This window comes from Strigops habroptila, chromosome 6, assembly GCF_004027225.2.
Source record: "Strigops habroptila isolate Jane chromosome 6, bStrHab1.2.pri, whole genome shotgun sequence".
NCBI lineage: Eukaryota > Metazoa > Chordata > Aves > Psittaciformes > Psittacidae > Strigops > Strigops habroptila.
In genome coordinates, this window is record NC_044282.2 from 59,759,280 (window position 1) to 59,786,222 (window position 26,943).

Consider the following 26,943-nt stretch of genomic DNA (forward strand, 5'->3'; position numbering starts at 1 on the left):
GCCACCTTGGTATGTGTCAAACATCTTAGGATATACGTTGAACTATTCCTGCTTAGGAGAAACAGAAGCCATTGTGGTACAAAACATCTGCGTGCTTCTCTGCACTCCCAGTTAGTTTATTTTCTGTTCCATAAATATGGACTATAAGAACACAGAATGGATATGTGAAACCAAAACAAGCATCCATTGGCTTAGTAGCCAATGTCATCTCTGCTTCTTCTGTCCTGGGAAGTAGCAAATAAATATTCCATTTTCATCTCTCTACATCACTACTTGTGATGTGGTCTTCTCTTACAGTCTCCCTTGATCGTCTATTTTCCCACAATGAAAAGCGGGATTCTATCAGACACATAGCAGATAAGTCTTTAAATGGATCCAGCTATTTCAGTGGGTCATTCCTGGCATACATTTATCTTCTTTCTTTCAGTTCTATTATGCCCTTTGGGGAACGTGCTGGTTAGAATTACATGTAATCTCCAAAATTCATCTTGGATTTGTATAGTGCCTAATCATACTTATTCTTTTGGTTTCAGATCCTTTTTTCCCCCTCAATTCCTAACATTTGCCTTGCCTTTTTGTCCACAGGTGAACACTGGCATTTCTAGAGTGGTATCCACTTGCATTAGTGCAGTTTTGAAGTAACGCCCTGATGGTCCCTTGTGACTTCATGCTGGTTCAGTTTGCAGAGGAGTTTTTGTGTGTGCAAACTGGATTCTTTAGGAGGAAAGAGGACCAGAATTTTTCTTTGAATGTACTCCGAAGGCAGTCTGAAGGCACTCCAATACCTACTGTGGAATGATCAATGTGTGGGCTATCACTTCAAGGCCCTGTGGAGTGTACATAACATTTCTTTTGGAAACCTAGAGGGTTTGGACTGGAGGATCAGCCATCTGAGGAGAGGCTGAAGGACCCGTCTTGGTCCAGCTTGGACATGGTTAAGGGTCATGTTCACAACTACCTAATCCACACTCTTCTCAGAGGTACACAGTGGAAGGATGAGGTAACAGACACAAACAGTGAGAAAAATTCCAATTAGATACGAGAAAAAAAACCCTCTCACAATGAGGGTTGTCAAACACTGGAATAGGGGCCTGGAGATTTTATAGGGTCTTGATCCTCTTATAGATATTCAAAATCAGCTGCAGAAAGACCTAAGCAAACCAGCCTATCTTTAAAACTGGCTCTGTCTGGGGGGATGTATGGACCAGGTGGTCTCCAAGCAGCCATTCCAACTCAGATTGTTTTGTGGTTTATTCAATAGCAAAACCCAAGTCCAACTGAATTCATAAATTGATTTAATGAAGATTTGATGAGCCTCAGCACAACCTCTAAGCTCTAGTGATCCTTTCCTATCTACTGATCTTCCATTGCACCAAGTCACTTGCTGACATACCCAATAACTATCCAGACACTAATACTATATACTTTTTCAGATCATCTTTTACTTTATGCGTCACTTCAGTCAACAAATATTGTTCATGCACCAGAAGTGCATCATAATAGGTTATGATATCTTTGCTATTTTGAATGACTAATTGACCAAGATCTCTGCAAATGACACCCCATCTTACAGATGGGTGTCATCTTACAAATCTTACATTTACTATCAAAACTAAACTGAAATATTTCAATTGCTTTCTGGTTCCTCAGTTTAATTACTAGTGATGTGATTGTTTCAACACTCTGATATTAATTTATTAAGTATACAGAAGTGTTCATGTGTGCATACATGCACAGACACACATAGATACATATGCATGTGAAAACATGCCTACAAATGATTTTTCTTAAATGCCTACCCTGATAATTGGGATAACTTTTTATTTTCTATGTATTTTTATCAGTGAACTGTTTTTTCAGTAGGAAAAAATATTATACTTGAATGTCTGGTGTCTTTACGAAGTTCTGGCCATAAAGCAGAAAGTGGAGGGAATAAAATTGCAAAAGTTGCAGTTACTTCACAGCTTGCCAAGAGTTTGTGGTTAGTTTGCTTCCAACTGCTACTGTTACTCAACCTGATTCCTCCAGGAAACAAAGATGCATCGTTAATTTTTACCCTGTGCAGGACCCTATGTGCAAGTAATGTCAAGGACCTGGCTTTAACACTGAGCATTCTTGACACCATTGATTATAAATTCTACATGGTCACTCCCATCATTACCATCAAAATACCTCTGCCTGGACATGGGGAAGGGAGAAGCAGAGGAGGGATGGAGCACCTTTGGTTGTTTAAATCTCACTGTGGTAAAGGCAGACCTTATCAAGGTTTTGGTTTGTGGCTTTCAGGGTGGATAACATCTCCATCCCCACCTACAGCTCTTGTTTCTACAAGCAGGAGACAGTCAGCTAGTTTCAAACATGAGGAGGGACATAGCAGTGTTTGGCCCTTCACAATCTCAGTGTTTTACTCCAGTGCTGCTTGCTGGTAGACCTGACTTACACCAGGATCACAGTAGCACCAACTATACATTCCTTTATGCAGGGTGCATGGGTAGAGCAGTGCATGGGATCCAGCCCAGCTAACCTGGGCAGCACCTCACAATCATTTGGATCTTGACATTATGTAAGTAATCCTCTCTGTGCAAAACACCATCTACTTGCTTGCTATTTTCAGTGCAGAGAGAAAGGGAGTCTTCATGGAGAGTTTCCTTTTGCTCAAATAACGTTTCTTTTATTTTCTTGTTTCATCAAAGTTCAGAAGATGATCCAGTTAGTTACATTTCTTTCTATGTCAAGTCTTCATTCCAACTTCTTCAAGCTGGAGTTCACCAACAATGTCACACTCCCTCACCCACTGCAGGTCCAGATCACCCAGCTCTCTTTGGAAGAGGAGAAATATTACAATAGGATCAGCATTTTTCATAATAATGTAGCACATACATAGACCCCTGGCACAAGAACTGATAGATGGATCCTGAAGTGCTGCTCTGTCTGATGCAGTTGGAAAACTATGAGGGAAGTTTCTTCACAAGGAGGCTGCAGCGTGTAGGGAGGAGAAATGGCTTTTATCCTTTTCAGATGAAGATGAATGTTTACTCTGCCAAGATCACTTCCCAGAAAGGAAGGAGGATCTTACCTCTATCTCGGGAGTCAGTTTCTAGCATAGCAGATGAGGCAATTAGGAGGAAAAGGAGGAATCTCAAACTCTGTTGCTAATAGTTTTTTGGTGAAAAAAAAAAAGGCAGGGAGGTCTTTCAGCAGTGTCTCCCCTATTTAAAATGCTACTTTGCAGAATACCTGTCTGCTGTTCCATCCATCTCCTCCAGGGGATGGTTTGCCCATGGCAATGACGGCCCCAGGCATGTGGAAATCATTGCATGAAGGCATAGCTAGAACATCGGGAACAACAAGAAGATGATCCCAAGCAGCTTACCAAAGAACAGATGTTTAAATGTGCTTCAAAGAGGAGCTTGGTTGAACAACAGTGATGGCTTGTGGCCTAGCTAGCCACAGGCTACTCCTCAGTCATATGGTAGCATCATCCCTTAGCCTCCCTCATGTGCACTAGACTGAATTCTAGCTGTAAAACATAATCAATGCACAGGAGATCAAGGTGTTTTGATGCCACTGTGGAATGTACAGTCTAGAAATTCAGTATCCTTGAGGTTAGCTGCAAAAGCTGTTAGCAGCAGTTGCACTGCCAAGGAGTACATCCACCAAAAAGAGGACAACCAGTATTTTGATGCTGTTCAATAGTTGTAAGTGAATTTACAAGGCACGTACTATGTTATAATTAACAGATAAAGTTTTGAGCCAAGTATAGATCATCTGAATCAATAACGAATAGACACAGTCATAAACTTAAAAAAATACACAAAAAATATTTAATCAAGCTCAAGACTAATGATTACGCAGTTATCTTGAGTAACCAGGGAGAAATGATGAGATTAACAGCTGTACAAAAAAATCTGCCATACCCTTTATTTTTGGCTTGACAGCTAACTGAAGGTATCAGAGCACCAGTGCAGAGTCCAGCCTCTAGCTGTAAGGACCACACTATGACTGGCAGGAGTGCAGTGTGTGTTCAAAGCCCCTTGGTACAGCCCATGTAGCCTAAAGTTTCTAGAAACCAAAGAAATCCAAAGAATCTCTATAAACTGAATCATATTTTCTGGAGACAAATAGCAAGAGTGATCTCACCAAACTGTAGATGTCCTAAAGGTAAACATCAAAGGCCAAGCTATTTTCATTGCTTCCTTTATAATAAATGGAAAGACAGAATGGAAAATTCTAAAGATTTTTATGTGAGGTACTCTGAGTCTGGGAACTTTATGTAGTTCCTTGGTCATTATAAACCTCTCACAGTCCTTTCCTGCAACAGCAAAAGATGTTCTTTCTAACTTTCCTTATCCCCATCCTGCCAAGATGCCTGGTCCCTCTTCCTTTGGGACCTTCCCACACTCCTGCGCTACCCCATCTCCTTTGGATGTGTCTCTCCATGTGGTACAAAGCCTGCCTTTGCAATACAGTCAGTGAAGCACAGATAAATACTACTGCTGTTCTGTAGATGTAAAGCTGAATTTCTGCTCTCTGGTTCCCTGAGCAGCACATTTGCCCTCATACGCCAAGGGCTTTGGAAGCAGCCAACAAGCACTCTGTTTGCTTATGTCTCCTCCGAGCCGGGGCGTCCCTGGGCTGGGAGAGATGCATTCCAGACACAGTGCCCAGAGGAAGCAGGGGCAGCTCGCTCTGCACAAAGGACCCAGCAGCAACTGTGATTTCCAGGCAGGTTTTGGCCAAGTCAGGTCTGGGCAGGTTTCCATGGGGCTGGCCAAGGCCACTGAATGGACAGCAGACCTGTTCCCTGGCTGGATTTCATGCTGTTCGTTGCAAATTGTGGACCTATGCGAGGACAAGCATTGGGCAATTTTACCAAAGGTCTCTCATCCTTTCCTGTCATTTGCACGGAGGACACTGGATGAAAGGGATGGCAGGGAGAAAGTGAAGGATCCTTATGGTTTCAAGTTGGCTGAGGATATCCCATCATCAGAGGTAACCTGATGGAGGCAATACGTAGGCACACAGGGTTTAACCCAGCTGCCTTCACACCAGCACCTGGAACAATTTGCAGTGCTCTGGATTGTTTGAGATGCCCAGCTGGGGCTGATGGACAAGGGCCAGGAGAGAGGAAACCAGGCCTTGCTGGAGCAGCCAGCAGGTGGGACACAGTGAGGTGTGATGGGACACAGAGGCATCTTAGGCAGTACTTGTGTGCATGTGAGTAAAGGAACTGAGAGCTGGATATTCACAGAGGACAGGAGTCTGTGGCAGGCTGAGTGATAAAAAGCCAGCTGGGATTTAGAAAAGTCCTTCCACATGTTCTAATATATTAACAACATTTTATATATAAATATATGTATATGTTAGTGTGGATTTGCTAGGGGGACTGTAGAGAAATGGGAGAGTAAGAAATGCCATCATTATAGAATAAGTGCAACTTCAAATTACTGAAATTAATATCCTGACTATTCCTGAGTAAATCACAGACAAGAATATCTGAATTATTATTTTCCATTACTGTGTCCTTCAGCTAAGATATAAAGCAGTTCAGAAAATTCAATCTTTATTTCTCTTAGAATATTTATACATTATGAATATATACATACATGTACACACGCATACAAATATATATACATATATATCTGTGCTTGCATATATTTTCTGTATAAAAGAACATGATTTTTAGAGCTCCACACAGTATCCTCTGCAGTACAGCAGAGAAAAGAAACTAAGACATTTAGCTGTCATAATGCTTCAGTGTATGATATTAATTGATAGAAAATATTCATTCTTTTACTACACACGTTCAACTGCCAAGAAAAAAGTATCACTTTTTCTTGGCAAAAAAAAGTGATACATTGGGAAATGTATCACTTTTGTAAGCTTGAGTGGCCAAGATAATATTTAGAGTTAATAATAACATAGTGTAATTAAGATAACAGATGATTTAATTACCATGTTGAAGAAATGTAAAGTTTACCATCAAGTATAAACCAGATATAATTAATTGGTTGAAGATCTTATCCCAGTCTTGATTCATATTTGATCTTTGATCTGTTTTGTACCACTTTGGGCAGATGGCACAGGCACAAAATGGGAAACAGGAGGAAAGAGTCTTTTTATTCTACATCCCTTTCAGGTCTCTTTCAGGAGGTGACTGTTTGTCAGACCCCAAAAGCTCAGTTCAGAGCTCTGTGCCTCTAGGAACACATTTATGGATTTAGTATTCACAGTGTTTATTTTTGCTTCTTTACATTTCGCAATTTAAGTAATTTTTTTTTTAAGGCAGAAAAAAAAAAGGAAAACAAAACCGCAAACAACAGTAACAAAGGCTCCTGCCTACTATAAAGCACATACACGCCTTCCATCAATTAAGTTATACAGGAACGGGATTTAAAATAGCAGTTTCCTTCTGTGCAGTTAAAGCACCTGTTTGAATTTTTCCTAACATATCACTTGAGCTTCAGTAAATGAGGATTTTGGGCACCTGTGGCACAGAGACTGATGATTTCTAAAACAAGAAACCATGTCCTACCTCCCCAGGAGCTCACTGTTGTCTGTCTCCAGCTGCTGAGGCAAAATAAATCTCACACTCCTCCTCCCTGAAACTACCTCTGTTACCTGTTAGGTTCAATATAATCTTCAGAGCAAGGACTTCTTGTCCATTGCATGAGTCCACAGCAGATTGCAAACACTGAGGGCTTTGAAGCTGGCCTATCAGAAAACATACTTCATAATAATTCATAATATCAACTCTCAGAATTAGAAGACATCAGTATAATTAAGAAGAAAATCCTTAAAACCTTGCTGTCAGAATAATTTATGTAGTCTTGACTGAAGAAGGCTGCTAGAGAGAAATTTCAGTATTAGCTGTTCATTGCCCACATCTGGAAGGCAGGCAACCTGGGCAGAGGACACACTTTGGATGGCTGTTTGGAGTAAGTAATTAATTAAAGTAATTAATTACAGTAATTCAATGGTGCAAAACCTGAGCTTCCCTAATGTAGCTGTTTAGGTGCCTTGGTATGTATCTCCAGGCTTCAGAGATGACTTTTCTGCAGTCAGCACCAAGCACTGTGGCCATGGGACAGCCCTGTGGAATCAAGTCCTCACTGGATTCAAACCAGCAGCCCTCAGTATTCATCCCAGGATGCTTTTCTCACGGCCCCTGGTGGATCAATGTGTTGTACACAAACTGGGGTGGTGCAAGGTGATTTTTGGAAGAGCAAACTCCTGTGCCAGCTCAAGGGGAGGGAGTTCACGAGCGGTCACCATTCCTCATCGGCTGCTGGGAATTGGTATTTCAGCTGCTGGGAATTGCTGTGGGAAGCCTGAGTCCTTGGCCAGCTGGTCTGTGCAGCTCTGTCATCAACAGGAATATATGAAGACAGCTATTTTGGGGCAAGACATCACTCTGTGAAGCTACCTCTTGAGAGGAACTAGGTAGGACAGACTGGTCACTGTTCTCCCTCTCTTGAAGTCTTCTAGGGTGAGATGAAGGCGTAGTTTCCATGCTGTTTTCAACTGATAAGGAAAAAAAATACATATCTTTTTGATAACATTGTTTGCTTCTATAAAGAGGAATTAATCATTCCAAGATGTATAATTTTGCAGCTTATTTAAATCCTCATAACTGAAATGTACAATGAATGGTATTTCAGTAATGCATTGGGCTGATTATTATAGTCAATAATGGTGATTCTGAATGATTATCATAGTTTTCATTATTTTCAAAAGTTAATTGGTATCTGCAGCTAGAAATTATGGTGGAGAAATACTCTGAGGCCTTCAGCCTCACACATTATAGAGGAGTTATGAGAAGAAGAGAGAGATAGTTCCTTAGCTTTTTCTGTAAAGACATTTTTAAGGACTTACTAATGGCTTGCAAGCTACAAAAAATACTATTATTTGAATAATTAAACTTTCTGTGTGTTTATGACCCAGAGAAATTGGAATGGCTTAAGTCATTGTCTACACATATCTGAAATGAAATATGCAATAATTAAATAAAATAGACAATTTAGTTATTAAAATACAGAAACAATGCACCATTCTGGCTGTGAAAGTTAACTCCATCCCAGCCAGGTGTAGTAAGGTTGTTCATATAAAAGTGAGAAAAACTCTAAATGGAAGTACTGATGATTTTGTGCATGTAGCAGGGTTATTTATAAGTTGTAAAAGGTATATAAGAAAAGCTCACTTATAATAGAAGACTTGGATAAAGTTTTGATGAAATTAATTATATTTCTTTTGTTTAAAGCTATAACATTCAGGGTGTATGTGATTCAAATATAGGAGTCTTCACTGAAGCTGGTGTAGGCTCTTTGAAGTTGATGTAAACACAATATTAATCTTATTTTTTTAAATTCTATAGACATAAATATATTTTCTTGATCTTATGCTTTCAATATATCTTTCAACATGCTTTCAAATATATCTTTCTTCAAAACGTGATATTTCAGTAGATTTATTCTAGAACATTTACTCTTGCACAAATGACATTTTTTATTATCAAATAGCAGCTTATATGTCATAGTGTTTGTACTGGGTAATGACAAGTGCAGGTTAAATGCATGACCTCTTTCTGTTCTTATGTTTTTTTCTTAGTAGCTGTTGGTTTTGGTGGTACTGAATTTGGACATGAAGATCTTCTCCCTTTTCTTTCCTGTTTTCCTCTTAATGCTCCAAGGTACTTTAGGTAAGAGTTGCATAAAACCAAAGGAAATGCAGAAGGAAACACGCATGAAGTAGGGAGTACTTAAAATAGAAATAAAATGGGATTTAGTCCCTTTTGCCCAAGGCCAACAGGCACTGGCAGGCTGTTGGGCACACTTTTGCAATGAACAGACACCAGCTGGGTCCATTGGATGTACTGAACCCTCCTGCTTTGTAAAATAAGGAATTTAATGGTATGGATATGGCAAGCCTGCAAGCAGACTAGAAAATTGCTGTCATAACTTGTTCTTAGTTGTCTTTGGGAAGGAAAATCAAGACTCTGTTCTGTTTTGGGGTTTTTGTGCAGGTTTCATGCGTGCACCTAATAACGATGTGCAGTGCAAGCAGGCTGGGGGTACCTGTTCTACCGATCTCTGTCCTCTACCCAACATGAGGCCTTTTGGACGTTGCCAGCAAGGGGTCCCTTGCTGTCGGGCTGTGGTGAGTTATGGATTTGATGAATATCAGATATTTCTTCGGAGAATGGATTTACTATTCACTCTCACACATTCAGACTGCCCTTTAGATGCAAACCTCCTCTAGTGCAAGCTGACAAGGCAGCAGAGGCTCTGTACACTCAGAAGATTTCCTCAGGATTTCCTCATAGTTCCCTCTGTACCGTAAATGATGTAACTCAAGTGCCTCATGGGAAAGATCACAGTCAAATCTCTTTGGCAGAGAGGTAATTAGCTAGAAATTAACTCCTTTTTTTCCTGCTGTTCTCATGAGCTGATTCAAACCGCTCATGATGAGTGATACTGGCTTTAAAGGACGTGTCTCTCAATGTGCAGACCTGGGATGTTTAGGTCAGGTTCATAGGAAACCTGCATGTTCCATGCTGCAAAGTCTGCCAAGACTCACAGTGAGAAGAACAACCTGAAAGTCGTGTTGTTCTGCTGGATGTTTTCTCCAGTTCTGTAATTTTTCCCTTTTTATACAAAATCAAAACATTAAGTCCTTTTTCCACCCCCACCCCCCCCCCCCCCCCCCCCAATTCCTTACTGGAATTCTAAAGTTCAGGCTGTATCTTTACTCCAATATGAAACTGCAGAAACAAACATCCTTGAAAATATACACTCTGTCTCCACTGATTCTAATATTTCATTTTCTGTGTCTTTTGGCTGTAAGATGAAGGATCTTATTTAGCTTTGTTCAATATTAATAGCAGAACTGTTAAAAACACAGTGTGACCAACAGAAATTCCCTTCCATACCAGTGATTTCAAGATGAGTAGGAAGCTCTAGGTACAAAGATTGGAAAATTCATTATTAAGTTAAACAGAAAGGTATTTTATGATTAAAATTCAGCAGCAGCAGGACTGTGATTATCCTCCTAAGCACTAACATGTTACCCAGGAATATCAGCCCTTGGTGCTTATTCAATCCCTCTGTGCTTTTTATCCAAACCTTTTTCTGGTTATAAGTACAAAATCTGAAAGTTTCTTTCCTTTTTTGCAGTATGATTAGTGACTGTTGGCATCTCAGATGGCCCAAACAGAGCTTCTGGCAGCTTGAGATGCATCATCCCATCAGGAAATCTGGAATTTTGAGCTGAAAAGATGCATTTAGAACACACATGAACACACCAAAACATGAAAAACAGCAGAAAGAAAACAAACTGCTCCACAAAGAGACATGAAGAAACCAAGGCAATTCTTGAACCACCCAGGAAAAAACCCAACAATACTTCTCATTTTTTCTAAAAGGTTTTTCTCTTGAAACTATATTGCGGCCACCAACACCTATCTAAGAGAGCAGATCACCAACATGCAGAAGTCTGTCCCCATGAGAGGATGCAGAGTAGGTTCTTCCTTTGGCCCTCAGACCAGATACTCATTATTTCCTTTTAGAGTTAGCAATAATACAAATAACACTAGAAGACAAAGTCTCCAGGAGACATTGAACACTCAGCTGCAGTGTTCATATTTCATGGTCTACATATCTCAATAAATGTTAGTAAACTTGCTCCAGAGGACTTTTTGTTCGATCCTTATACCTGTGAGGAATTGTCTTGGTGTGTATTTTTGCCGGAGGATCTGCCTCTCATCTCACCTGGGTTCAGTGTGAGATGTGCCTTGTGGTAAACTTATCCAAGGAGGAGGAGAAATCAAACCCATGTATGGACACGAATATGGCATGGTCCTATTTGTTACCAGGTTGACCAGTAACAGTTAAGAATAACTTCTCTAAACCCACTGTGATTAGGCTAGTAGAAAGCTGGGGCAAACTGAACATGTTCAACATCTGTGGCAGTCCTAGAACCATCCACAGACATGCATGGCATGGACAGCATGGATACTTTTAGTCATTCATTCCTTGTCTCAGATCCTTTTGGCCTTTGCATTAGTGCTCTGAGATGTTAGGGGTGGGGAAAGGAAGAATGTTGGGATGGGGAAAGGATGTGTCTGTCTATACCTTGTAACAGGCGACGCCAAGAATCCAGGCTGATGGTCTTACAACCCACTGCCTGTAGACAGCATAATGGAGTGATAAATTGTGTAACCGTTTAGGATCCAGAGAAGTAAAAGTCCATTAACATGGTGCTGGTCTGGACCGAATAGAGGCATGATGAGAAGAATGTTGTGAATGCGGTGAGGCAGTTTCAAGACCTAAAGGAGCTGGCCTTCTGCCACCCTGTGGTTTCTCTGTGTTGCCATTCCCAGCACTTCATTTTTAAGAGCATCACAAGTAGTGTGACCAGCAGATCAAGGGAGGGGATTCTCCTCTGCTCTGGTGAGACTCCCCCTGCAGTCCTGTGTCCACGTCTGAGGCTCCAACATAAGGAGGACGTGGAGCTGTCGGAGTGAGTCCAGAGGAGGCCATGAAGATGCTCCAAGGGCTGGAGCACCTCTGTTTGGGAGACAGGCTGAGAGAGCTGGGCTGGTTCAGCCTGGAGAAGAGAAGGCTCCAGGGGGACATTAAAACAGCTTCCAGTGCCTGAAGGGGCTGACAAGAAAGCTGGAGAGGGGCTTTTGACAAGGGCCTGTAGGGACAGGACAAGGGAGAATGGCTTTAACCTGCCAGAGGAGACATTTAGGTTAGCTATAAAGAAGAAGTTCTTCCCTGTGAGGGTGGTGAGGCCCTGGCACAGGTTGCCCAGAGAAGCTGTGGCTGCCCCATCCCTGGCAGTGTTCAAGGTCAGGTTGGATGGGCCTTGAAGCAACCTGGTCTAGTGGAAGGTGTCCCTGCCTATGGCAGGGGAGTTGGAAATGGGTGATATCTGAGGTTCCTTCCAGCCTTAACCATTCTATGACTCCATGATTCAGATTGGGCTGGCAGATGCAGTCCTGGAGAGGAGCCGAGGACTGAGCCTGCTTCCTGAACCCCAGCCTTGTGCCCTGGGCTGGGATGGCAGAGGGAATGGGCTCTAGTTCTTTTTGATTTATTAATATATATGTTGTCACACAAATCACTGCAACACAGACACTCTGCAGGATGATCTAACAGGACTTAGTGACACATGCACTTCAATTAACTCAATTTAGTTAAATAAATTCCATTTACAGGTTGATTTTTATAGACAAGAACAGCAAAAACTATCCTGACATACATGAGCAAATACCAGCAATATGGTTTCAAAGTGACTTGCTTTTATTTGAATTGAAGCTGCAAATCTCTTTATTGGGTTACAAAAACTCCTCAGACCTTCTTTGCTCCTAAGGGACTTCACCCTCATGGGAAAGGCTCTCCAGGATTGCACCGAGACTGGGATCCATTGATGTCAAAGGATGAGACATGTCTCGGATGCCCAGATGTCTATGTGGTCAGTGAGGTATCAGTTTTAGGAACTGGGTGTCCTGCAAAGAAATCCAATTAGATTAAACAGAAATGCAAATGATTAAAACAAAACAAAACAGAAGTATGGTGTGAAACGGCACCAAATGCAGAGCTGGACCATGGCAGATTACAGCATCACTCTGCATGGCGTATCTTCTATAAATGCAGATGCTTTTTTGCTTGTACTGATGAAAGCATGATAGAGGGTTTCCACCTACAGGGTGGAAAAATGTCCCCTGGCTCTTCACACCAAGTAACCCAGATGGAGAACTGCATGGCTGCTATGAGTCCTGACTTGCTTAATGGTTATCCTGTGGTGCTAAGCTTTATTTTTGGTAGTGCGAAGCTCCATGCTGCTGCCTATGTGGACTGAGGGGGAGTCCTTAGAGCTGTCTCAAGTCAGTTGTGTACACCCTGATTAGTAGAGGCAGAGGTTGAGCATGAGGTCGTTCTGCCCTGATAACAGATTCATGCTGGAAGAAGTTATTAGTGATACGTGATATCTTATTAACAATATTTGATATTATTAGTAATGAGGAGGTTCAAAGGGTGTAGGCTCGAGTGTGAGCTCAAGCCTGCATTAGGTTCTGTCTTTTTGTTACCAGGCACAAACCCCAGCAATTTATGGGTTTTTTTGGAGGGTGTAGGAGGCTGAAGAAGGTGGCCTCTTTTATACCAAAAGAGGGAAAAGGCCAGTAAGTCTGTCTGCTCTTGGTGCAGCAGCATTTCTCTGGAGGAATTTGTCTTACCATTTGCAGCATTTCAGCTTCCCACTGTGACAGGTCCCAGTGTTAACCATAGGAGCAGAGCATTCAACAAATGAGCAGAAGCCTCGGTTTTGTCGGCATGCTATGGTGTCAGCATCTACCTGGCTGTAAGCTGCCAAAAGAACACCAAGGGAAAATTCATGTTCACTTGTCAAGGTAGAGGATTGGAGAGTTGCAGCACCGGATTTACCTGGCATGGTATGTGGTTTCCTGCCACAGTGCCTGGTTTGTTATTGGGGTAACTTAATCACACCTTCTTAAGGTCTTTACATCTGTATGAAATGCAAATTAGCCAGAACAGCAAGCTGTAATGCTGGAATCTCTCCATTAAGAGAGAAAGCTCATTAAAAGTCTCCATCAAAAGAGACAGTCTGCCTGATTAATACTGACCCAAAGATAACTGTCTGCTTCCTTAGCATCCCTCCTGGACACATGTGCTTGTCATTCCAGTTACACACAGAAATGCTAGGTTATATGAAAAACCCACATAAAAACAGAAAAATGCATTTTTAACATTAATCTCACATTACTTTCAGAAACAAAAGTGGTGATATTCAAATACAAAAGTCCTAACTGAGTTTCTTCAAACTTTCAGTTCAAGTTTCAATAAACGTAAAGCGTATTTATGACTCATAATCTTTATCTCCTACTTTGAATATCTTCATAGAGGAAGAAATGAGCATTAAGTGTGAGTGGCATGCTCACAGGAAACCTGTGCGCTGTGTTACCATGTAAAATATGCTATGGCTAACACAGATGGCATAAAACTTCAGAAATGATAAATCTTAATCACAGCTAAAATAATGGGACTAACATTTGCCCAAATAAAATGTTTCATACACTTAAATACACACCACTAAATAAAGTCAGTGGCTATTGTCACTAGTACTGTATATGGTTTAGCCAGATGCTATGCTGGTTTTAGCATGCTGTTATGTTCCAACAGAAGGGCCAAATGTTCAGGTGGTGGTAAAGACTGCAGCTCCATCATCATCAGGGGATTTGCCCAGGTTTATACCAGCTGAGAAGCCGGTCCCAAGTTCAGGTTTGAGTATTTCCAGACTAAACATTACTTATTCCCACTGGGATGTTCAGCTTGATGTTCAAATTGTGTTGTTTTTGTATGATTTAAATGAATCTCTCATATCATCTGCAGCCTTGTGTATCTGTACACTGAAAAGGCAGAAGAGGCCTTTATCATCTGCCCCAACTTCTTGCTAAGCACAAACCTGATCATCTCACCCAGTACTTTCTGTGCCTAGCTCAATCCACGTCTGTCAACAAATCAGACTCTATCCTTCATTTGAAAGGCATGCAAGCTTTATCCCAAGTTAGACCTACCACATTTCAACCCATTTGACCTACTGGTTTTCAAGCCTTTTCTCTTAATCACACACTATTCAAGGATTAAGTGTTGTTAATTTCGCTTGGCTGATTTTAAAGACATCATTAGACCTTGATTTCCCCTGTCTTCTAAATTAAAAACCCCTGTAGTGTTATGTGCCTTTTCTGTATATAAGTATTCATGAAGAGGTATACAATAACTTGTTGCCTTTTTCCAGAGACTGTACTAGAATTGCACCAGCTCTGCAGCCATCTCAGGGGTTACAGGTTGTTTTGAAATAGAGTATACTTTTTGTGATGCATGAAATAGGAAAAGTCCGAGAAAGCAATCCAGAAGCACAGAGCACAGGCTTTGCCCAAAGCGCCTACAACTGCTTTCAGCCTCAGTGGTTCTACATTTCTTTTAGTAGACAGACCTCTGCTGGTGCAGGAAAGTAGGTACAAATTTGTGTCTGCTGTAAACCAAAGCAAGCATGGAGATAGCTTAAACATCTCCGAAGTCCTCCAAACAACCTGGAATGATGCATGTGCTCTAAACCCAGTTAATGCACATGGACAGTATAGAGTTCAGGCAAAGACCCACAGTGACAGCTACATTTTTCCAAAAATATAGGATGTCTACTAATCTAGACTACGCAGTCTGGAGGTGAGGGTGCGAATGTGAGAAGAGAAAGCTCTCATGTTGCAGGGTTGCATATGAAGTATCAGCCTAAGAATTGTCTCGATGGAATCGTCACAGAATAGTAAATCGTTTATGTTGGAAAAGATCTTTAAGATCATCAAGTCCAACCATTAACCTAACACTGCCAAGCCCACCACTAAACGATGTCCCTAAGTGCCACATCTCTGCATCTGTTAAATACCTGAGGTGATGGTGACTCCACCACTTCCCTGGGCAGCCTGTTCCAGTGCTTGACAACCCTTTCACTGAAGAAATTTTTCCTAATATCCAATCTAAACCTCCCCTGGCGCAACTTGAAGCCGTTTCCTCTTGTCCTATCACTTGTTACTTGGGAGAAGAGACCAACCTCCACCTCACTACAACCTCCTTTCAGGTACTGTAGAGAGCGATAAGATCTCACTGAGCCTTCTCTTCTCCAGGCTAAACACCCCCAGTTCTCTCAGCTGTCCCTCACAAGACTTGTCCTCCAGACCCTTCACCAGCTGCTCCATAACATTCACTGGCACCAAGGTCGATACACAGCAGCATCTCTTTTTCCATCACGTCATCATACGATTGGAACACAAGATGCTAGAAACAGGCCATCAGGAAGGACCATCAAGGTCCTTGACTCGATAGTATAAAGATTAGGACTATGACTAGGTAAGGGGACTTCTAATATGAAAGTCATGCAATCCAAGAACACAGAGGTGTTCTGAACCTCAGCTCTAATGGATTTCTCTATACATGCACCCTTTTAGCCTCCACCTAATCTATTTTTAATCTTACCTGGAGCAGCCTGGAAGAGGAAGAAGAGAACGGCAACAAGGAAGAAAAGGATTCTCATGATGCCAGATGGTAGTAGGATAGTCTTTGCAGCTTTGAAGATGCTCAAAAATGGACAGAAGCTGGTGTTGGAGGCAGAACACAGTTAGTCTCTCTACTTATAAAGGCTCTGGGATGGAGTAGTCCAGAAAACTAGGGGAGCAGAGGAGTGGCTGTCTGAGGAACAGCTAGTTCATTGCCCTATTACTATAGAGACTGGTGATGTATGACGGTGTTGCAACCTAACACATTTGAAGATGCCTGACCTGAGCAATGAGCAAATCATGCTAACTAACCTGAGCAGCTGAATTACTCCGTGCTTGCACGCCCTGTGCCAGCTGGTGGGCTGCACCCAGGGAGGACACAGGATTGGAGGAGGCGGGAGGTGGGTTCCTGTGATCCACAGTAGTGTAAACCATGCAGATATGCTGATGTCCCATGGCGCTTGGCCATGGTCTTGTGACAGCCTGTCCTCCCCCCAGCCACCAGGCACAGTGAGCATAGCAAAGGCAGGACAGCTGGCCTGCAAGGCTGTGTCAAACGAGGAGGCAGCAGACCTTGCTCCTTGAATGCAGGAAAGGATCAACGCTTGGGTCATAATTGTAGGGCTGCAACACAAGAAGGCAGGGTAGGGACGAAAGGGTTGTGAACATTGCCCCCTCTGTCTATGAAATTGGCAGACATGGTAGTAACTCCAGTTTCCCAGATGTTCCAGCACGGTTCAGAGCTCAGTTACTCTCTGCATCTTATACTTGTGACTTTAGCCATGGATTTGTACCAAGCCTTGAAGAAGTCATTAGAAAGGACTGGAAGGGACACCACTGTTTGTTGTGCATAGCAGACTGCATCCCAATTCCCCTTCAGAAATCAGCTAAGGTCTGTCCTGAGAAAGGTGAGGTCATGGTGCTTCCTACACCCTATTCTGAAGGTGTGAAACTTCTTTCAAAGTCTAGCCTTTGTGAAGAGTCTAAACCTACTCATTCTTTGCCCCAAATGACCTTGGTTTAGTAACACTTTCCCCTGCTGTTAGTCACCTTCCTGATGTGGTTATGAAGAGAGTCACGTCTCTTTTTCTAATTTTGTAGATTCAACATACCAAGTCTACTTGCACGTGATGTCTCCACATCTCTTATCGCTTTGTAACCTTTCTTTGTATCTGAAAAATAAAAGCTGATTTATTTTTTTTAATGCATGTAAAGGACCAGCAGTGTATAACATGGATCAGAGGAAGTGTCACCAGAGCCTTGTACAGCACTCTCACTACTTGTACTTGTCTCCAAGAAATGCCACTCCTGAGACATATAAGAACTGCAAATGTGGTTTTTTTTCAGACAAACAGTATAATCCAAGAATCATTAATGAAATCCAGTCATAAGGGTGCTTAATTTTTTACTGCTTCAGTGAGAGCAGCAAACTGAAGCGATGGAGAATAACAGCAGGAGGTGAGCTATGTCTGCATGTAGAGGGCAGAGAGGTCTGTGCCTGGTAAACCAGCTGCTATAAATTGGGTGTAGGGCATGAAGCGGGTGCTCCAGTTTGTGCAAGAACCACATCAGTTTGCTAGGAGTTGAGAAACAAGTGAAAATCCTCTTTACAGTGGAGGGCAGATAAGAGGTTGAGGAGGTGCAACAGGACATAGGTGGGGAAGCAGACAAATTCCTCTGTATGTATCATGAACATCTTTTCCTGTTCAGCAAGTTGTGCTACTATGTAATGCTGGCAGGGCAGATAGGACTGGAAATATTGCCATGGCCCCCTGAGGTCCAAGGGAAGGAGTGGAAGCCTCATATGTGACAGTCTCATGTGATGGGCACAACATTCAGAAGATGCTTGGGAGTATCAGGCCCATATCTCCCTCTCTTTGCACCTCCCAGGCTGCCAGTGGTGGGTTGCTGTGATGAAGTTCTTGGGGAGCATGGTGATAAAATGGAGCTTCAGACTTCTGCCAGGGAGCTGTAAGAACTGGGGTGGGCATGGTGGTCTAGGGCCATGTATTTTCACACATGTAGTTGAGGCAGAGGCATGGGTTCTCAAGTGGGCTGTTGCCTTTATAGTTGGTGTCTTCACCAACCTCATCCATGGAGATGAGGGGTACAGGAGGTGAAATCATTTGCACCTTGCTGTGTTGCGTCCTTATTTTTCTTCCGGCAGGGGTTGATGAAGGAATCCTTTGTCATCTCTCTCTGTTTTTTTTCTGAACATGGGAAAAGAAGCATGGAGGAGTTAGTCTTTTATATTAAGACACTGTTTCTGTGTGTGTTTTATATTAAGACACTGTTTCTGTGTGTGCTGGAAATTTATGTTAAGTAACCCATCAGAAACATTGACCAGCTCTCTGATTTATGATCTGTGAGCTAGGACACAAACACAACCCCACAACCCAAACCACTTGGTGCACTTGCTCTAAGCTTCAGACAGACTCCCCATCCACAAGCACTCTCAGCTTCATGTCTGAGAACAGAAAAAGGGAAAGAAAGACCATGATAGTAAACCATGGCCAGCCATAAAGAAACTGTCAAGGCTGAAGTTTGCTTGTGAAAATAACAGGGTTTAATGGAGAAGGAAAACGTTCATGTCTGCTCCTTGTATAATTCTGTCCCAGACAGCACAAGGGGCAGGGGTGTTTGTTTTGGGGAGTGAGACTGCTGACCAAAGCCTGCCAGGCTTGGCCCATGCCATCACACGTTGTCCAATGCTCTTTGGAACCAAACAAGCCAAGGAGAGGGAAGGAAAGGGCGAACAGCTCCATCCTCCTCACCTTCCTCCTCCAGTGCCATTTGGAGAGTGGCAGCAATGCTTGCCCTGTGTCCAGGCTCCCCCCATGGAAATTCAAACACACCTGGGGTAATAACAGCCCCCATGAAGACTACTTGGCACCAGGGAAAGGGAGCCTGGGCAAGGCACCCCACTTCTTCCTTCTCCTTGTGCACCAGGAGAAGATGCTGGCAAAGAGTCACTAGCGTGCAGAGAAAGCAGTATGGCTGTTACTGATGGGAAGTTGTTCTCTTGAGGTGTCTGTTAGACTTAATATTTGAGCTGGTAGCAGAAGAGTGGGTGGAGGTTTTGTATGGGACCTGTCCTTATGAAGAAATGGCAATTTGTCACGCAGAACGAGTAAATTAATCTCCTTGGCCTATTGTTCCTTCAGGGGGTTTGTTGGTTTGTTGGTTGCATTTTCAGCTTGGGAAATTGCCACTTGTGGTCTGTTTTCTGGTTTGCAGGGCAAGGAGTGCAAATGTCTTTGGTCCTGAAGAAGAGTCCCTGCTTTTAATTACAACTGATAGGCAACTAATCTGCCAGTATAGAAGGGGAGAATTAATTTAGTGAAAATCTCCTATTGTGTAGGATTAAATAAACAGGTGACAGCAAGCAGTGGTTTGAGTTCCCCTGTCCCAAATGTAGGCGCAAGGAAAATATGATGGTAAGAGGTACAGATGTTTACAGACACAGCGAAGGTGACAGTGGGTAGAAGGTACATGAAGTTCGTTCCCCTTGATGGAGCACTTGATAGAGGCTGCTCATGCATGACACTAGGTTTCAGTGGGGGAACTCTAGTCCTAGTGACTGAAGTATCTGTCCAAGATCAACCATGGGATCATCTCCAATCTGGGTCCCTGCCATGGAAGAGTGCTGTGAGGGGAAGAAGTCACTGATCAGGAAATTTTGGAAAGTCTGTACTCCAATCACCATTCTGAAAACTGATCCATTCTACAGGTGATCAAGGAGGAGGTTTTCTGAGGTCCTGCTTTAGCTTTGGAACTTGTACAATAATCAAGAGATCTCTTCTGTAGCTTGAGCTGCATTATATAAGAATTAGGTTCCAGCTGGCTTCCTGCCAGCCCTCCAAGGGAAAAAAGCAATGGTATCCTAGGAGGGAAGTCCTCAATAGACATGGGATAAGGAACTTCTTGGGAAGAACTCTCAGTCATCACTGCATGAGAGAGACAGGCCAGGAAACTGATATGGGGGAAGCAGGTCACTGTAGGGATGTTGACACAGGAGAGCTGTGTGAGTCAGCCTGCATGAGGCCAACCCCAGGCTCCACTCAGGGGACATGGGGAGTGCAGAGATGAGGTAGAGACTCAAGGGGCTCCATAGAAATTGGGAAAAATGGGAGAATGAGCCTGAAGTTACTCATGTATGGCAGTGAGGATGCCTGCTGGTGTGAAATGAAAGACCTTGATAGACATGAGGTACAGCACCTAGAGGCAGAAGTGGAGATAACTCTGTTCGGAGTAACATCTCTATGACCTAGACACTAGAGATGTGTTTTATTGTGACAGGAGGGAAATCTGAGGCTCAATCTGTCCTGAACTTATCCAGATTTAATACCAGTGACTATTTCCAGGAGACACTTGACGGATGGAGAACAGATCATCCATGTCTGTAGCAGTAAGTTGAACAGGAGCAGGTAATGGGCAGTGAAGCATGCTTGCTAAATGGTTAGTGTGCTGTTTAAATGTTATCAGGATCTTTCAAGTAGCTTACATTTGAGTCAGCTAGCCATCTCTGAAGAAATCTTGGGCATAGTTCAGGGGTTAGCGTAGATCAGGAACTGTTCTTGGTACATATCTTGAACGCAATCTTATTTTGGAGGCCAAGAGATCTGGTGACTAGCCTTCCATTTCACTAGAAAACTGTTCCTGGGCTTTTTAGCTGCAGATATAAATGTAAGATTACTCCAGTCAGACAGATTACTAGAGGCAGCTTCAAACATGGGTTACTGCTGTATCCTCAGGCCTTTTCTGCCTAAGAAGCCACAGAACTAGGTGGAATATGCGGCTCTTTGGTGTCATTTAACACTTACAGAATATGGTCCTGTTGTAAATGTTCATTCAGAAGAAAGTGATCTAGCCTCATTTGACAGATCCAAAGCTGCAGAAGTCAAGAGGGTTTTCTTTTTTCTTGCACAAATACAGCTTATAGAAACCTTGAGAAGGATATTTCCAAAATAACACTGAAAATTTGGACATATTATCCTATTCAGACTAACAAGACAGGAGCATTGCCAAGCTTTTAATGGGTAAGTTAAGACAAGAAGAAGGCAATAAAATGCTGCAGAACCTCTGTGTTAATTTGACCTATTTGATTTCTACATTTCCTTTGTGGTTTTGATCAGGGCTCTTTTTAGACTCTTCAGATTAAAAAAAAAGGCCACAGTTGTGAAGAAGGAGCATCTCTTTTTTTGGCTTGATAAAGCTCCAAAATCAGAGGCACAGGGATCAATTAAATTGCTTGAAATTATGCCCCAGTGCCACGGGGAAACTCCTAGGGTTTTTTTCACAATATACCTGGATGAAATCAGCCCTGTGTTGCCCAAACATCTTTTCAAGAGAGATGTCGGAAATTGACTCAAAAACATGGACTCTTGTCTCCATGACTAGTTGTGACAGGAGAACCTAAATTGATTGTGCATCTGTAACTACTGGAGAAAACAATGAAAACCACTTTGGGTTTGCATTTTTAGCACTATAGAGCTCATGGCTATATCTGTACTACTGAATAAAATGGGAGATTTAATTTGCTTTTGACTGCTATTTATGTTTTCAAAAACTGTATGTATCACTCCAAATCTTGGTTCTGGGTAGAGATAGTTCAGACTGGAACACTGTGTTTATGAAGCCAAGTGTATACATATATATATATCTATCTATATATCTTGGGCATGGTTTAGGGGTAAGCATACACGAAGAACCATTCTTGGCACACTTCCTGAACACAACTGTCCTTACTTTATGGGTTCAAACTTAAACAGGGGAAGTTTAGATGAGGTACAAGGAAGAAGTTCTTTATAGTGAGGGTGATGAGGCACTGGAATGGGTTGCCCAAAGAAGTTGTGAATGCTCCATCCCTGGCAGTGTTCAAGGCCAGGTTGGACAGAGCCTTGGGCGACATGGTTTAGTGAGAGGTGTCCCTGCCCATGGCAGAGGGGTTGGAACTAAATGATCTTAAGGTCCTTTCCAACCCTTACTATTCTATGATTCTGTGATTTTGGAGGCAAATATATATATTTTTATATATATACACACATACACTATATATATCTAATATGTATATTAGATATATACATTATATATATATTTATGTATAAAGTTCACAGTACTGGAGGTGTTTATTGCTTGCCATTTTGTCATTCAGTCACTCACTATCAGGATTTGCTTTTACAGTTCTTCACACTCAACTGTCATCTTGCCACCCTGAACATTTTAGTAACATCAAAACTGTTTGCTGTTTTACCCATTCTCTTTTCCAGATCACTCGGGAATATGAGACTGCACAGACTTATGTGCTTAAAAAGATTGCATGACTCGACTCAATGAGCTTTGAGTCAAAACCACAGAGAAAATTATTGTTAGTAACAATAGAAGATCACAGTTATTGGTTTAAGAAGATATTTATTTTTGTGTGTGAATAAAATAATAACATATATGTTGCTTCACATCCTCCAAGAGCTGCATGAGCCGGAACTGATCGAACATCCAAACATCACCGTGAGGTAGGCTGGAATAGGTGGCCAAGGTGCCAAAGTGGCTTGTGTATTAAAAGCAAAAAAGGGAGTGACTTCAGCAAAGAAAAACCTGGATCTTCAGAAGCAGTGTGCTGACAGGGCATGCCCTCTGGAAGCTTTTTTTCATGCTTATTTGCAGTAGGGTTTAAAAAGAGGAGGAATCCATCAAAATCACCTCCTCACGGCAGTGGAAATGTTGCTGGTACAAGGGCGTTGACCCAGGAAAGCCGCCTCTTCTTACTGTGCCACAATCCTGTAAGGATACAAAGGGCCTTGTGATTTTGCTGAAGTGTAATTGAAACTCAGTCTCTAAAAGCCTCAATACCTGCTAATTACCTTTCAGAATAAATGTGCAGGGTGGGCTCAGCCACCTACATTTAGATGCCTCCATGGAAGGGTGCCTGTGTGTGCTGAGTGCCTAGATCTGCAAGTATCCAATCCTCAAGAGTTATGTCACTGGCAAACTAGTGATATTACCACTAGTAATAAAATTTTTATTAATCTCACCCCAAAATAAAGACTGGGGATTTGTCTGAGTTACTGAACCACGTCTGGTGTCATTTGAAGAGTTCTGCGGTATCTGTTTGACCTCCACCCATATTTTTTGAAAAGCAGTGTTTTCCTGTAGTTCATGAGCTATCTCAGACAGACATTCATATATATGATCTAAACACTCCAAGGCATTTCAAATTCCACTAAACATCTCAATGTAACTTACTGAATCAAACCCTTTGCATCCAATTTCAAAGATTTCTTTTCAAGCAACTCAGTAGGTTGAATCCTAAACTGGAAAAAAACCTCCTTATATTGTACCTCAGAATACCCTGTTGTTTTCAAATTCTACTGCTGTATTGATCAATCCAGCTGAAAATCTAAAATCCCAATAGGAAGAGTTTCAATCCTGAATATTAGCATCCACCAATATCACATATTGGTACACTCTTCCAAGAAAGAGGTTTTCTGTAGAAAAATTACACCTGGAAGCAAACTCAAGAGGTCTTGCTCCTTTCCCAGCCCCAATTCTCCTTTGATCAGGCTTTACAGATGTTCTCACAAAAATCTGAAGTTGGAGACCTGCCATCTGTTCCTACCAGTCTATTTGCTATCAGTAGAAATTGCTTCCTAAAGAGAATGATCATTCACAGAGACAGAGAGATCACATAATTCCTTTCTAAACCCATCTAACAGTAGGTTGCTTCTGTACCATTTACTTCCCTGAGTTCCTAAGTGGATGCTTCCTTTTCATTTTAATCTCCTGACAACAAACCTGTCCTATTACTGGTATGACTGTGGTTTTCTGAAACCGCATATACTGAACAAATGCTATGAAATCTCTTCTTTAGACTCATCTTATCACACTTTCTTCAGTTTCTGGGAACCTTTAAACTCTGGTAATTCTATAAATAACAGAATAAAGAGTTCTGGAAAATTCAGACAATACGGATCTGAGCTCTCCCTTTATTTTGAACCAGTGGCTGAGTATCTGCCTGAACATTTCTTGATGTGATGAGTTACATCATGACACCTGTCCTTTTCATCATAAAATGCAGGAACCTCTTCTCATTTCACACTGAATTGAGTGTATGTGATAGTCACTGCAGCTGGCAATGACCATCATGTGGCCATCAGCAGAACAAAACTACTGTAGGAATTAAATGCATGGGAGTATGTTTTATCCTAAGCTGAAATGCATTCTTCAAAAGTGTGTTCAAAACCTTAAGGAAGGAAAAAAATCTTGCTATCAGAGAAAATCCAGATGTTATTAGAAAGTCATCTCCAAAGGCAAAAGTGAAATGCACACCCAGTTGTCTCCAGTCACTAACCAATTCACTCTTCTTCACATTTCTAAGAACTGCACAATGGTGGGAGGAAGGAGAGATGGGAAGAGCATGAGAAGCAGAGTTCTGTGAACATGCTTGCCACTTAAAATTCAATTTCCTAGGTCATTTTGGAAATAAAAAGAACAAAAAGGGGTAGATTGTTTCCCCTGATGAGTGAAGATACTGTAAAATATTTTCCTAATAATTTCTTTTTAAAACTTCCCTTTTTTTATTCCCATCACAATTTAAAATAAAATGAAAAATACTGATTGCTGGGAAATTTTGACCCTCCTGAACTTTTACTCTCATACATAACTTCCATCAAAATTAATTGTCTCCTTAAAAACACATCTACAATGTGTGAACACAACCTCTTCCTCCTCCATCTGGATTTCCTCACAAATGGCTGCCCTGCAAGCCCCACGGTGTTGTGCATATTATTCAAGGAAACATTAGATAAAACAGCAGGACAAAGATGTCCCCTGATGCCCTTCAGTCCTGCAGTGCTTACTTTGAGCAGCATTTCAGCAGCCCCCCATGACATGACCCTGAGACAGTGAAGGTGGGTGGGCATGGACCAGCACGGCAGAAATTTCCCTGGTTCTTGCACTCTGCGGTGTCAGGAAAAATAGGATCTGCGGAACCTGTGGGGAGTGGAAGATGTTAAAATATCAATTTTCAGTCTAAAGTTTATCCTTCTCTAAGAAGGATATTATTCATATCCTAAGATATTCTCTAAGAAGGATAAATATGCAATAAAAGATGAGCTGCTCTTTTAGGAAGAGTGCCATTGTGAGCACAGATGTTCTTGGTCCCATCCACTGCACAGCACCATCCCAACATCATCACATCTTGCCTGTCAGGTGATGGTTGCTTTTCTCCTGCTATGCACACACCTCTGCTCACAAGCTTTTTCGTTTTTTGTAGGATTTACTTTGCTTCTCACCTGAAGTAGCCTGGAAGAGGAGGAAGACAACAGCGAAGAGCACGTAGAGGATCCTCATGGCTGCCAGTTGATTTTTAGGCTTCGTGCTCCTGCAAAGCGTCTGAATGACCAATGAAGGATGAAGGTTGATTGTGGAAGCGGCTAGGAAAGGCATCGGGTATTTATAGGGCCTGCAGGATTGTGCAAGTTTGACAGCTGAGTGCTTTGTCAATAAGTAACAGCAAAAAACCTTCTGGAAAGCAGGTTGGTTATCTCTCTTATCGCAGGTTGCAATGAAATGTGCAGCGAATGTGTTGCAATGCCCAAGTATGAATATCTACTGACCGTGTCAGTTGCATAATAGGACCACCAGCCAAGCCCACCAAGCTGCACCCATTGGCTTTTGCTAGCCTGTTTCAAACACAGACATGGGCATGGGTCAGGCAGTGGGCTTGGGAGTCAGCCACGACTGGAGCCAGGTCCCAGTGCTGACCCCAGATACGTCACTCACTGACAAGTCATGTAACATTTGTCTATATCTCCCCATCACTGTCACCAAGAGGATGACGTCAAAAACATTGAGAAAGATTTGACATGATGCAGCTCTGCTTTGCCACATTTTAAACAGGTTTCAGGACATCCTCACCCACTGCAGAGGGCTGATAGAAAGCTCTCTCCCTCCTTTAATTCTCACTTATGTACCACATGAAATGCTTTGCATTTTTACCAACTTTCGACATCCTTTTGTTTCCTCTCACATTGCCGCAAAATGTTGGAAGAACGTGCTGATACCATGAGAATCTCCGCAGACATAACGCCTCGACGAGCAACATCTTCTGGGGCTTCACTTCAGAGCATGATCCATGTGGCTGTACATTTTCTGAGAAGTACTAGTTAGGGGATCAAAGCACCACAGCTTCTCCTTCATCAAATCCTGGGCTTGTGGATGTCAAATGACTGCAACAGTTTTGCACCCATGGGAATCCTCCCTTTGCCCTAATACTGGCACACATAATACGCAGGTTGATCTCTGTCAAACCCCAGGTGTTTCTGCAGCTCCTAGCTCTGACATTCTGGTTCAGCAGTTTGCTTCCTTATTACCTTGTTTATTATATTTAACTTGGGGTTAATGGTATTTTTGTTCTAAGAATTATTTGCAGGATGAAAACATTACTGATGTTTATGTTTAATCTGCATACTAATGGGCAAGCTTAAGCAGCTGAGAAAGTAACAGCAAGGGGAGTTACTTAAGTGTTTACGCAGCAAATAATAGTTAGATAAACACTGATTTCCCTCTTCCAACCATAAAATCTAATTAACCAGGAAGTGCCAAGCACTCCAGAATGTCATTTTTTGTACCTTTGCCTTGGAAATTGTATCTTTATTTTTGCCGGCAACTCACCCACTTTCCCCATTTCTAATGCAGAGAAGAGCAGAGTTGTCACTCCCCTCTTCTTTTTCTGTGAGTTGTCAGTGGGACACCCCTACAAAGAGAGACAGACACCTGAGCTGCAACATGAATGTGAACAAACCAGGACACAAAACTCTTTTGTTTTCATGAGGACCCATTGAAATGTGGATTTTCCTCACCTGTCTTTCACA

General features: G+C 42.1%; 2 protein-coding genes across 4 annotated transcripts; both read right to left on the minus strand.

The window, feature by feature from the left end:
- Window positions 1-5,064: 5,064 nt before the first annotated feature.
- Window positions 5,065-26,338, minus strand: LOC115610066 (gallinacin-10-like). Of its 3 annotated transcripts, XR_003992099.1 has the most exons (4): window positions 25,363-26,338; window positions 24,928-25,060; window positions 22,187-22,849; window positions 5,065-5,075 (listed from the first exon to the last, which is right to left on the minus strand). XR_003992099.1 is itself a non-coding variant. In XM_030491079.1 (3 exons), exons 1-3 carry the CDS (start codon window positions 25,514-25,516, stop codon window positions 22,834-22,836), a joined length of 303 nt encoding a protein of 100 aa, XP_030346939.1. In that variant the 5' UTR covers window positions 25,517-25,656; the 3' UTR covers window positions 22,467-22,833. The 3 variants fall into 3 exon arrangements, 2 of the variants coding, with proteins under 2 accessions (XP_030346939.1, XP_030346938.1); XM_030491079.1 differs by lacking the exon at window positions 5,065-5,075 and having other exon boundaries at window positions 22,467-22,849; window positions 25,363-25,656; XM_030491078.2 differs by lacking the exons at window positions 5,065-5,075; window positions 22,187-22,849 and having other exon boundaries at window positions 24,924-25,060; window positions 25,363-25,509.
- On the minus strand, window positions 12,266-16,204 carry LOC115610067 (gallinacin-9-like). The gene is made up of 3 exons (XM_030491080.2): window positions 16,053-16,204; window positions 13,241-13,370; window positions 12,266-12,511 (listed from the first exon to the last, which is right to left on the minus strand). The coding sequence occupies exons 1-3, from the start codon at window positions 16,108-16,110 to the stop codon at window positions 12,496-12,498; spliced, it is 204 nt and encodes a 67-aa protein (XP_030346940.1). The 5' UTR covers window positions 16,111-16,204; the 3' UTR covers window positions 12,266-12,495.
- Window positions 26,339-26,943: the final 605 nt, after the last annotated feature.